This window comes from Manis pentadactyla, chromosome 4 (genome assembly GCF_030020395.1).
Source record: "Manis pentadactyla isolate mManPen7 chromosome 4, mManPen7.hap1, whole genome shotgun sequence".
Lineage (NCBI taxonomy): Eukaryota > Metazoa > Chordata > Mammalia > Pholidota > Manidae > Manis > Manis pentadactyla.
The window spans coordinates 19,147,536-19,160,109 of NC_080022.1; the positions used below are offsets into that span (position 1 = coordinate 19,147,536).

At 50.0% G+C, this 12,574-nt stretch overlaps 1 protein-coding gene across 1 annotated transcript; it reads right to left on the minus strand.

The window, feature by feature from the left end:
- Positions 1-599: 599 nt before the first annotated feature.
- Positions 600-11,797, minus strand: PAQR7 (progestin and adipoQ receptor family member 7). Its single transcript, XM_036914794.2, has 3 exons — positions 10,597-11,797; positions 6,710-6,800; positions 600-2,708 (listed from the first exon to the last, which is right to left on the minus strand). Exon 3 carries the CDS (start codon positions 2,685-2,687, stop codon positions 1,641-1,643), a length of 1,047 nt encoding a protein of 348 aa, XP_036770689.2. The 5' UTR covers positions 2,688-2,708; positions 6,710-6,800; positions 10,597-11,797; the 3' UTR covers positions 600-1,640.
- Between the last annotated feature and the right edge of the window lie 777 nt (positions 11,798-12,574).

The window sequence follows — 12,574 nt, forward strand, 5'->3', positions numbered from 1 at the left end:
TGAAAGACCCTCAGAAATACAAAAGTGCTGGCATCCCATTAGTACTTCCATCCCTAACCACAATCTCCATAGATGTTATTTATGTGTGTGTATACACACACACACACACACACACACATACATCAGGACATTTTAGTAGTAGAGTGATAATTTCTTATTCATTTAGGTTTTTTTCTAATTTTACTTAACTGTTCACCTGTTGCTTAGTACTGTGGGAAAGCATATTATAAACATTAACATATATTATAAACGTTAACATATAAAATCCTCCTTGACTGAAGGAAAGACCGAAAAATGAAATCTATGTCAAACTGTAAGGTGGGGTTATGTATATTTAAACACATTCCTCTAACTTCTAAATTTTTTTAAACTAACCCCCCCATCCCTGCCACAAAACAAAATAGTTCATATATATAGTATATGAGAACCCCAACCCCAAGCAAAGATAAAATAGGAACTGCCTCCCTCCTCCCTGTGCCCACCCCCAGAGACCCCAGCTTCTCCAGGAAAACCTCCAACACTGTGAGCAGGCCATGGGAACCCAAAGCCCCATCCCTGGGAGAACAGACAAAAAAACCAAAGAGGCAACTGTTGTCACAGTCACTTTATTGCATCCAGGATATATCAGAGGCCAGACCACCCAATCCCTAACTCCAGCTCTATTCAACTCTTCCTTCCATACCTCTTGGCCTTTGTACAGCTTTTTCCCTGTGCCTGGAATGCCCTTCCTCTCGGCTATCAGCAAATTCCTATTCGCCCTTCCCAATCCAGAGCCTTCCCAACCTAAGGTCCCAGGCAGCACTGATTACTCCCTCCTCATTGCTTTGTCTGACAATTCATTCTGATATTAAAGCCTTTATCATCCACATTAATCCACAAGACCTAGGCAGTGGCTTGCTTCTAAGTAGACGCCCAGGAAACACTGAATAGATATCTGATTCATGAACAAGGGAACCAGGAGAGAAGCTGGGAACAAGATGTGTGGGACATACAGGCTTGTGCTGGGTGGGTCGGGGCTCACTGCGTAGGACAGTGACTGAGGAGGTATAGGACACTGGATGGGATCCATTTCCACCTGGCACAATCTTCTACCTTTGGGGGCTCTCTGGAGTTCTCAAACTCCAGGCTGAGGTTCAAATAATGGTGAGATCTTGCACACATTTGGAGCCTTCCCTTTCCCTACCCATCAATGAAATCTGGATAGGTGGGGGTTGCTCCTCTGCTTTTCAGCTCAAACCTGACTCTGGCCTAAATTCCAGATTCACCCCTCGCCACCCCAGATCATCTGGCAGCCCCAAAGCAAAGTCCTGGCCCTAGCTGACTCCCCATCCTCTCCCCGAATGAGAAGCAACTGTGGGAGGCAAATCAGTAGTAGTAAGGGGTGAGAGTGGGGCGTGCCACATCTTTATCTCTTTCTCTTAGGGCAGGGAGCTGGGGCAGGCCCAGGAGTGGACCCCAGCAGCTACCAGCCAATCCGCAAATCCAAGGACTGGCCAGTGCCACCCTTGCAGCTGAGACGTTCACAGAGAGTCACCACAGGCCAGATACAAACAACTTTACCAGGCCTTGTTCCCATCTGGAGCCAAGCCCGGACCCCTGGGTCCCCATTATACCTCCCTCCCTACCAGCTGCCACCCCTTTCACTGGGTCTTCCGATTGAGTTTGCATCGTACCAGCTGGCTCAGGAGAAATGCGGTGAGCACGCTGCTGCCCACAGTGAGCAGGAAGAAGCCAGAAAAATTGTGGGGCCAGCGGGTATGCAGAGGCTCATAGATGGACCGCCGAGCCTCATAGTCCAGCGCCACGGCCTCCAGCTGAGCCAGTGTGCACAGCACCAGGAACACATGGAAGAGCTGGTGGCCCTGCCCAAAGACATGACAGCTGCCAGGAAACCAGCGCTCCGGCACGAAGGCTGAGAAGAACACAGCAGCCAGCAGGAAGAAGACCACCTGACACTTGTGGTAGAGAAGAGCCGGGTCATCAGTGGCAGGGTCCGGGGACACAAGGATGCGGTGCACTACGGGGCTGATGTCCAGTGCATAAGCCAGTGCCAAGGGCACCTCCTGGCAAGTGCGGCCCAGCAGGCCGGGCCTCTGGATGTATTTGTTGTAGCAGGAGCCAGTGCAGGAAAGCCAGGCAAGAAAGGCAGCCATGGGCAGGAAAATGGTCTGCACCTGGGCATGCCAAGCAGGCTCGATGGTGTAGTAGAAGTGCACCAGGGCACTGGCAAACTGGTACATGGCCACACCCACGTAGTCCAGGAAGAAGAAACTGTAATGCCAGAACTCAGACTTGGCCTGCAGGAGATGAGCCAAGGCACTGAGGGAGAGGTAGGTGAAGGAGGCGAGGACAATGATGAAGAGGGGCAGGGCATGTGGGTCTCCCCAGAAGTCCACGGTCCCCACAGAGATGACCAGCCACAGCAGCAGCACCAGGACGGCCAGCAGGTGGGTCCAGACATTCACCGCCTCGTTGTGCTGCTGGAACAGTGTGCGGAAGTAGAAGCGCCAGGTCTGATGCAGCGGCCGGTAACCCACATAGATGTACAGCTTCCAGAAGAGGGGCGGCACCTCGGCTCGATCTACAGTGAAGACAGGCTCTGGCTGCACAGATGTTTGATGCTCCTGGTGGACCTGCTGCAAACTGGGCAGGAGGTGGCTGAGCTTTTGGGCCACCATTGTGGCCATGGCTGTGGGTCAGGCAGGGTGCTGAGAGAGAGGCCAGAAATAAGTCAGGGGGCTGCTGTCCTCACCCCCTTACCACCTTGAGCAGCAGCTGGGGACTCTAACGCCCAGTTTTTCTCCCTTCCCCCCACCTTCCCTACCCAGAGCTTCAGAGGAGAGGAGTCATCCTAGGGGAGAGCTCAGCTCTGACTTCACAATTGTTCTGCTACTTGATGTATCCCAAGTGCCTAGAACAATGCCTAGACATAATAGGTGCTCAATAAGTATCTGAGCACTGCATTAAATAATAAGGCTCACTACCTCAGCCATTTCCTCTCCAGTCGGGGCTCCACAGAGCAGCCCCCATTGTCTTCTCCCATGTTTGTGCTGCCATCAGTGTTCACCTGGTAACAACAATGCCTCGCTAACAGACCACTACCTCTACATTTACCCCATCCCAGCGGCCAGGATCTCCCACTGACCCTCCATTACACTAAATGATCTCATCCCTGCTACCTTTCCCAGCCTTACTGCTCAACCCAGTGTACTTCAAATCCAACGATAGGCTCACCAAACTCCTGGGCACGCTGTTTCACATGTCCATAGCTTTGCACAAGCTGTTCCCTCCATCTGAGACATTTTCCTCATCTTGCCTGCCTGGCAAACTCCTATTCATCACTCAAAATTCAACCTCATTCCTCCTGTGATACTTTCCTGGCCCAGTGAACCTCTCTACTTGAGTGACTACCATCAGAACCCATTCTCTGGCCACTGTAAGACTTTTCATGGGCATAAAAATTGTTTATGTGAGCTCATCAAAGGTAGGCAGTTTGCCTCATTATTTTGTGAACCCCTGGTGCTGAGCAGGTAGCCAGCGCCCAATGTTTGTTGAATGAAAGAATGTAACAGCATCCTGACAATACTTCATACCCTTCAAGTCCCCAACTCAAAAAACCACTTTTTTCCTGAAAGTCCCCAGTAACAAGTGATCCTATAAAAAACAGCCCTTTCCCTCCACTCAAAAGATCCCTCCTTCAGCCTTCTGATCCCTACTCATGGTTGCTAATTCCAAGTAAATCAAATCTAAGCCCTCACCCTGGCATTTAAGACCCCATGACCTGCTCCTACCCTCATTTCCCACCCAACACAAATGTCACACCCTATGCCAACTTCCTCTCCCTCCTGTGAAATCCTTTAGGACCAGTACAAGCTGCCACCTCCAGGAGAACTCCTTCCTACTCCCGCACCTTCTGTCTCCTATACAAGTTATAGAATGTAGCGTTTAAAACATATTCATTCATTCATTCATTCATTCATTTAGCAGCCATTTACCAAGCCCCTCCTCTGCCTCAGGTCCTGTGCTGGGTCCAGGAAAGCACAGAGTGGAAAAGGATTTGATCCCCACCCTCAGGAACGAACTTCATGGTATGGTAGAGGTTGTAGAGAGGAAAATTGTAAGAAATGCTTAGACGGCACTTGCTATGTGCCAGGCACTGTTTTAAGCACTTATGTGTAACTGACTCATTTAAGCTTCATAACACCCTATGAGGTAGGTACTATCATTATTCCCATTTTTTTTCAGATAACGATACTAAGGCACAGAGAAATTAAGTACCCTGCCTGCCCACCTAGCTAGGAAAAGGCAGAGGCATGATCTGAACTCAGTCTACAATCTTCACCACTACACAAAACTTCACAAGACCAAGTGGCAAGTGCTACTGACCATTTCATAATTATGTATTCTCTATATATAGTTTTGCCTGGTACCAGTTACCTAATTCAAGCATATCATTATTCATTGTGTCTCTCATTAAATCAAACAGCTATTGAAACACTAGCATCTTCCAGACAACTCCCCTCCCTTAAATAAATTCCCTCCAACAAGCGTATTGGACTCAGCATCCAGGTTTTCTGTCCATCATTCATCAGGTATTTATTGCAACTGCCTTTGCACCAGTCACTGTAAGAGACAAGGAGACTGGGCAGGATGAAGCCCTCAGGTTGTCTGCCACAGCAGCAGCATGATCACCCCAAAAGCCACCCCATAATTTACACATAGCCAAATAAAAGCAGGGGGCTTGCAATGCAAAGGTAGCACACAGACAAGCCCACAGCCCACACTCCTTTCACTCTAGCCTGATTTGTACCCCTAAGCTCCTCCTGTGTTACAGTTCTACAGCTCTGTTGTCTGGCCTTTCCTAGTCTAGTGGGGGGGCAGAAGTTAAATAAGTCACTCTACTGCCCAAGGGGTGCTAGGACAGTGGGGTAGAGGACTCTAACACTCCCTATGTCCCCAGTAGCCTGGCACAGGGCAGGTTTAGGAAACAGACCCTGCTGATGAACTAATTAATGGGGCCACTTCCATCCAGAGCACAAGAACCCATGGCCCACCTTGCTAGCAGTGGGGCCAACATTGGATTTCTTCTCCTTCCCAAAAGACTGGGCTTCAGCCTCACTTCAACAATCTGACCTCTACCGTTGTCTACAACTTTGTCTTCCCAACTCAGAACCTCAGAGAGACAGAGAAGGCCTCTGAAAGCATCTCATGCAGCTCCCTGGTTTTACATTGAGGAAAAAACAGCCAAGAGACTGGAAGGGCTTCCCCAGAATTGTCCAATCCAGTAAGGTTTCCATTCCACCACAAGGGCAGAGGCAGGGAATGATGACATTTGATGGTGGCGTAGGTCTGGGTCCCTGTGATTCATTTAATCTGTGCAATGCTCCATATCCCATTCTTAGAACTTTCCAAGGCATAACAACATATTAAAGGCTCTGAGAAGTCCTGCAGCAAAGAAGCCCACTTCACTTTGTTGAACCTACTTTACCAAGCTTACATGTCCAAGGATTCCTTTCCCAGGAACAATTATAAAGCCAGCTGAAATGTAATAGCGTTTACTATATGATCCCTCTTTACAACCCTGTTGCAAGTAATTCTCATAAATAGCTTGTGAGGTGGGTATAATTGTGCCCATTTTGTTTTTGAGGATAGTAAAATTTAAGAGAGGTTGGAGCTCCTCACCCAAGGTCACAGAGATAGAGAGCAAGCAAGGTGGAGCCAGGCCTTGAACCCAGCCCTCTCTCTGCAGAACACAGGCACTCCTCCACGCATGGCTGCTGTTCTGCGTCCTATCACATCTATCTGCATCTCCTAGAACTACTCTGGACAATACTGGTCAAAAGCAGGTAACCAAGGACTTTTCTGTAAATTGTTTCCTTAGGCCTCTAGCAACTGACTCATATTCAGGGACCTCAGTCTCCCCCAGTTACCAGCTACCCACTTGCTCTGCACCGGTGAAGCCATGGCTCACAGCTGCCCCCTCAGGTAGATGACAGCTCACCCACAGCCCTTCCCTGCCCCTAGACACAGGGGGCCCTCAGCACAGACTCCAGAGGCCACATACTGGATAACAGAGGTTCTGCCACCCTATTTCCTTTAGACCCCAGCCAGAGGTCCCATTCCTTCTGACCAGGTCTACTTTCAGAATCAGTTTCCATCTCCTGACTCCTCAGGAAAGCAGCCCCAAATCGGGGAAAAGCAGCAGGGGCAGGGGTCCGGCATGAGCCAGGGTAGGGTGGGCTCCAGAGGGCACCCTCAGAGCATCCTCTGAGCAGTCTGCCCACCAGGCTGCCATGACCAGCCTGTTCCAGGCATCCTATCCCAGCCCAGTACACCTCTGTGGCCCCCTCCAAGCCTCCCAAATCTCACTGTTACCTAGGGGTTTTTCTCAATCCCAGGGGCTGGTGACTTCTGCTGTGGTACCGGGCAGATTCGCCAGATGCCAAGCACTGGGCGGCACTTCAACAGGTGAGAATCACTAGGGGCGGGGCTTCCAGGGACTGGAGGTATCTTGTGTGATGTCACCAGAGGGTGGGGCTAAAGAACCTCGCACCTCCCTCTTCCCCCCACATCACCATTCCCTCACCGGTCAAATCCAGGCTGAACTCTGTCTTACTAAGCAGGCCTTAGCTGCAGAAGGAAACTCACCATTAACCTCTGTGTGAAACAACTGGGGAAACCAAGGGCTGGCTGAAAAGGTGCGACTTACCCAAGATCACACAGCAAGGCTGGCAAAGCTAGGCTGAGACCAGACGTCCAGGGCTTGGTTGATGGATATCGGGAAAACCTGAATGGCTCCTCTACTCAGTGGGAATCAGAATGGAAGTAAGTTAGGAGTAAAGAAGAAAACAGAAATTGTAAAGGCTTACAAAGGACTTCAGATTCAGACAAACCAGATTTGACTCCTGATTCTATAACATACTAGCTGTGTGACCTAAGACAAGTGACTCACCTTCTCTGACCTTTAGCTCTCTCATGAAAATTATATTATCTACCTCATAGATTGCTGTTAGTACAGTTAGGGATTCAGTTTAAATGATTGTTATTATTATTAATAATTAACAGTAGTAGTATTTAAAATATCCCCAGCCTGAGAGATCTGCTTGGGGTTTTCTAAAAAATTGTTCTCTTTTAGCCCCCAGTAGTTGATTCTACTGATTTGGGGGCCTCAGGAAGTTAACTGTCTCTTTAAACATTTACTTTTCTCTGAGGATGCATTTAGGGACCAGGGAAATTTGGCGGGAGTTTGGACTTCTGAGGACACTGACCTTATTTAATAATTAAACTGTCCTTGGCAAAAATCGTTCAGAGTAACCCCCTGGATTCACAGAGCCCTGAAGATCTGTATTTGCCCACAGGCCAGAGGTGATGGGAAATGAAACCCCCAGGGAAAGGGCCTCAGCTCTTGCAGCCCCAGCAGCCCTGTCCCCGAGAGATAAGATGAAGGAGGTAGAATGTGCTAGCAGCTGATCCAAAAGCTGTGTGGCCTGGCAGAGGTACGCCTTGCAGGTTCGGGAGGCCTCTGGGGTGGGTGAGCCTCAGAACTGAGATCTCCAGGGCCACGTGGGAGTTCCTCTCAGTCTGAGCAGCCTTCTTCCTCGCCCCACCACTTCCTAGCACCCTTCCCCTGCCCAATTCACACTCCCCTTTTCCTAAGCTTAAAGCCAGTGTCCTCACCTCACTTCCCACCGCTAGTACTTCCTGGTCTCTACATGATACACACTGTCCGAGTCTCCTAATACCTCTGGGGCAAAACAGAAGACCAAGTTGCAGGGATGGGGTAGCCAATGGGCTTTGAAGTGGGAAAGTGCCAGATTATACCCATCCCACAGATTTTACTCAGTGTCTACTATATGACAGGCCAACACTACAGAGGCAGGGGCACATGGTGAATGAAATAGACAGGCCCTCTGCCCTGATGGGGCTCACCCACACAGACAAAACACCTATGTGCCTAGGAAAACCCAGACTAGGGAGAAGCCACCCAGGTGGTGACCAGGGAGAATGGAGAGAGCTGCTGACCCAAGGGAGTGCCTCTACCGTTCACCCATTTCAAGAGAAGCCAGGTCCCCATTTTCATGTTAGGATGGGATTTCAAGTCTAGAACTGAACAGCTGTGTGATTTTGCTAAAGTCCCTTAACTTCTCTGAGTGATTTCTTCATTTATAATCAGAGGATAATAATAGCTACCTCTTAGGCTCTTGGGAAAGCAAAACAAAGTCATGAGTGCTAGGTGTCAGCTCTGGCCCAACACGAGCTCTGCTCTTTGTTGGGTTCTGATCCTGGCTCAGCCACACAATCCCTGTGTGACCTTAGACAAGTCCATTCCCCTCCTGGCCCCTTTGCCCCAAATGTCAATGGGAACAGTCCATTCACCAGTGACCTTAAAGGCCCCTCAGCTCCTGAGACATTCCAACATTGTTTTAGGTCTACTATGTGTCAGGTGCTGGAGCTTCAGCAGTGAACAAAGCCATTAAAACATCATCCTCATAGAATTAATAGCCCAGCTAATTAACAGCTAAGGGTAACACCTACAGATATTAATTCTCTGCCTTTGGAGCTGAACAGCCTAACTAAATAACACCTATTATGAATATTATTTGGTTATACACTTGACCCTTGAACAACATAGGTTTGAACTGCACAGGTCCACTTACATGCAGATTTTTTTCAATTAATACATTGGAAAATTTTTTGGAGATTTGCAACAATTTGAAAAAACTTTTCTCTAGCTTGCTTTATTATAAGAATACAGTATATAACACATATACAACATGTGTTAATTGACTGTTTATGTTATCTGCTTTCAGTCAACAGCAGGCTATTAGTAGTTAAGTTTTGGGGAAGTCAAAAGTTATGTGAATTTTTGTCAGCACCCCAATCCCTCTGTTGTCCAAGAGTCAGCTGTAATTCCTTCTTTGCCTCCTTCCTGGCATGCAGAACATTCACTGTTGCTTCTCTAGGCCCTGATTGTTCAGCACACTCCCTAAAGACAACTGTATCTTTCATGGAAGACAAAGTCTAACCTCATTAGATAAAAATAACAGTAAGTTACACTGGGGCTGTCAGAGGTAAACTTTCTTGAGGGGTCCTGATGAGGACAACACAGTATGGTAGAGCCTGAACTATGATTAAAAAGCTTAGGCACTGACATTCATATTTAGGAGGAGCTCATCTACTCTAGCAGTTTGCTATTTGCAAAGATCCTTCACACCCATTTCATCTCTCCCTCACACCAGCTCTGAACCTGGTGTCACAGCCTAGGAAGCTGGATGGTGGGCACATCACTGACTCCGAAACCAGTGCTCTTGCCCTTTGCCCACTGTTGTCAACTCCCAGGCACCCACTGTGTGGCCACAGATTATACAAGCGAACTTTTCATCCCTGGCTGGCCTCCCGATCTAGGAGCAACTAGGTCACCTCCCTCAACACAAATCAATTGCCCAACTCCACCCAATGTGTTTAAAGAAAAAGTCCTTCCATGTCTTCCAAAACTGAACGGAAACTACTTTTGTTTTTCTGTAACTGCACTTTGGGTCTCCGTTTTCTCCTGAAAAGTGTGATCAGAATGAAATATTTATTAAATATTCCTTAAAGGAATTCTTCCACGAAACTCAGACCCACAAATGCTCTGAAGACTGGAAGGAACCTGGAAGAGGAAAGCAGACCCAGAGAGGTTGGGTGAACTGGCTACAGTCACCCAGCACCGGGGATAGAAAAGGGACCTGAGTTTCACCACTGACCAGCAAGGGTCCCTCTGGGCAGGGCGACTGAGGTTGGAGAGGGGCAGCTTCTCAGCAAGGAGCCCAGAGGTGACACAGGCCCCATGACGGGAAGCTGGGACCCTCTCCTGTAGGATAAAACATGTCGTCCCGGGCCATCCACTGAGGGGCAGCCAGGTCTGCGAATTCATCAAACTTGCAAACTCCGAAGCCTTGGCCTGATCTGGCCCCTCACTCGGCCAGGCCAGCGGGGGTTCTCAAAGCCTGTAGGCTTGAGGCTAGTGCTATGGATGGTGTGGGGCTCCCTCCCCTTCCCTCACTGGGTGAGGGGTACACCCATGCTCTCCTGACACCAAGGGAGGCTTTCCCATCCCAACGGGCTTAGACTCTTTTGAAGCAAGAGCCCCTCTGAATCATAAGCAGTGCTGTTCCCACTGTTCCCAATTTCCCAGCTGGGACCCCCTCGCATTACCCAGTTCCAGGTACTGCCTGGCGTCTCCCAAGATGCCCCCAGGGGAAGCCACCTCTCCGCCCATCCTCCTCCAGGCACCAGAGCCCTCCCAGGCCAGCTCTTCCCTCTGCCAACTCCCTCACAGAGGTGCTCCTCCTCCGGCTCTGGTTCCCTCTCTCCTGCCTCCAGACTTCCCCGAGATGAACCTCATTCCTGCTCCTACTCCCTCCGCGGGGCGCGCCCCTCCAGCTGATTCCCCCTGGCATCCTCCACTTGTAACCGGAGATGCTCCCTCTCCTGTCCTCACTCCGCCGCGCCCCGAGCCCCGAGCTCCAGCCCGCACAGCACCCCGCGCCCCTTCGTGCCCCACGCGGCGGCCCCACCGCCCGCCCTCCCGGCCTCCCGCTGCCCCGACCCGGGTACCTGCCGCGAGCGGAGCTGGGAGCGCGGCCCCGCCAGCCCGCAAATAGAGGGGCGGTGGTCGTGGCCCCGCCCCAGCGGGGAGGCGACGGCGGGAGCGCGCTCGTCGGCCGTGCTGGAGCGTCTTGTGCCCGCCGCGCCCACGTGCTGTGCGCGGAGGTGAGTTGTGTCGCCCAGACGCGGGAGCCTTGGGAGTTCCTGGGGACGTTCTGCCAATGGGCACGCGGGGACCCAGAGAGGAGTGGTGCCCAACCCCTGCGGCTTGGCGCTGGCGCTGCGCAGGCTGCACTAGCGATTCGTGCTTCCGGCCCGCGGATTTGAACCACCAGCTCCAGGTTCTGAGCCCGGCGCCCTCGGAGAGTTGTAGCAGGAGAGTCCCGGCTCGCTCCCGAAGCCATTTAAACCCACACCCCACACCCTCATTCGGCTACTTCTGGTCGAGATAGCCTGGCTTTCCCACCGCTGCACCCCTGCTTCATTCAAGTTTCTACCTAAAGTCCAGGTCTTGCGCAGCTTCCCCTGACCTGCCCAGCCCAAGGCATGTTGTCTGAACCTTTATGAAAACACCTACTTTCTACTCCCTGGTGTCAATCTCCCGCCCGGAGTGGGGCACCTGAAGGTGAGGAAACTACACATCGTAGGCCCTCAGTGAGTACTGGACCAACAATGGCATGGATTGTCTGCTCCTTTGGTGTGCGAAGACCACGACCAGGCAGAGTGGGGAGACGTGTCCAGCCCATCTTGGGAGCATACCTACTGAGGGATGGTGGGCTTAGAGCAGACTGTCTAGGAACGGCACTACTATGGACCCAGCAGCTGTGAGTCCACTGGGAGAGACGTGATGCTGGGATCCAAGTCCTGGCACCACCCCCAACCCACCTTGTTCTTGCTGGGCCAGGCCTCAGTTTCCTTACCTGTAAAATGAAGATGATAAAACCAACCCTGAAAGGGTTGTCAGGAGAATTAGATAAAACAATGGATAGGAATGTTCTTTGTCAACTGCAATGTACTAAAGGAATGTATATTTATTGTATTGTAACATACAATCATAATGTAGTAGGATGAATCAGGTCTTCAACAGGTTCAAGCAAGCCCATAAGAATTAGTTAACTCTCCATCACCCACAAGAAAAGGAAAAGTGGCATAGAAAATCTAGTAATTTGGAACAGGTAAGGTATAGGAAATGAAAACAAGCAATGACATTCTGGAGATTATATTCTACATGATGTACTATATTTTAGTAAATAAAAGTTTAAAATTTGGAAGGTGACTTGGAAACAACCTGCTCTGTCTGGACTTGTTTTTAAAGCTGTCCTTTATTAAGCTCTTGCCATGTACAAATGTGTTAAACAGTTACCATGACTACTTCCTTTGATCCAGACAACTATATTAAACCATTTTACGAATTGGGAAACAAGACTCAAAAAGGGTAGATGAGACTGTTATATTGTCTCATTTAGCCTCATGCAGTCCTGCAAGGTGAGTGTGATGACACCCGTTTTATGGGTAGAAAAACTGAGGTCCAGAGGAAAGAAACAATGCTTTCCAGGTCACACAGCTCCCCATGTATTCAGATTGTGGGAAATGGACCTGGAGTTGTGTATGGGGTAGAAAAGTCACTTGACCATGAAACTCAGCAGTGTACATTTGAGAGCTGAATGATAAAAGTAAGAACAGTGATCTGTTTTGGACCCCTTGTCATGTGTTAGACCTGATGCAAAGCCCCTTACATGCACTGTAGGCCCATAGGGGCCTTACTTTGTGGATGAGGAAAGAGGCTCAGGAAGATGCTTCTTGCTCGAGGCCACCCAGCTGGTGGTAAACCTGGTGCAAACTCAGCTCTTATCAGCTACACAGTACTGGTAACAAGGAGTGAAGCTATGGGGCTGGGACACTTCCTTCCCTCCCCTGCTCTGCTCCAGCTCCTTTTCCCAGCCCAGGCAGGGAGAGCACAGCCCCAGGGCAGCCTAGAACACCTTCC

What these genes read in the sequence shown, in the direction of transcription:
- PAQR7 (XM_036914794.2), bottom strand. Translation starts at nt 2,687, where the DNA reads ATGGCCACAATGGTGGCCCAAAAGCTCAGCCACCTCCTGCCCAGTTTG.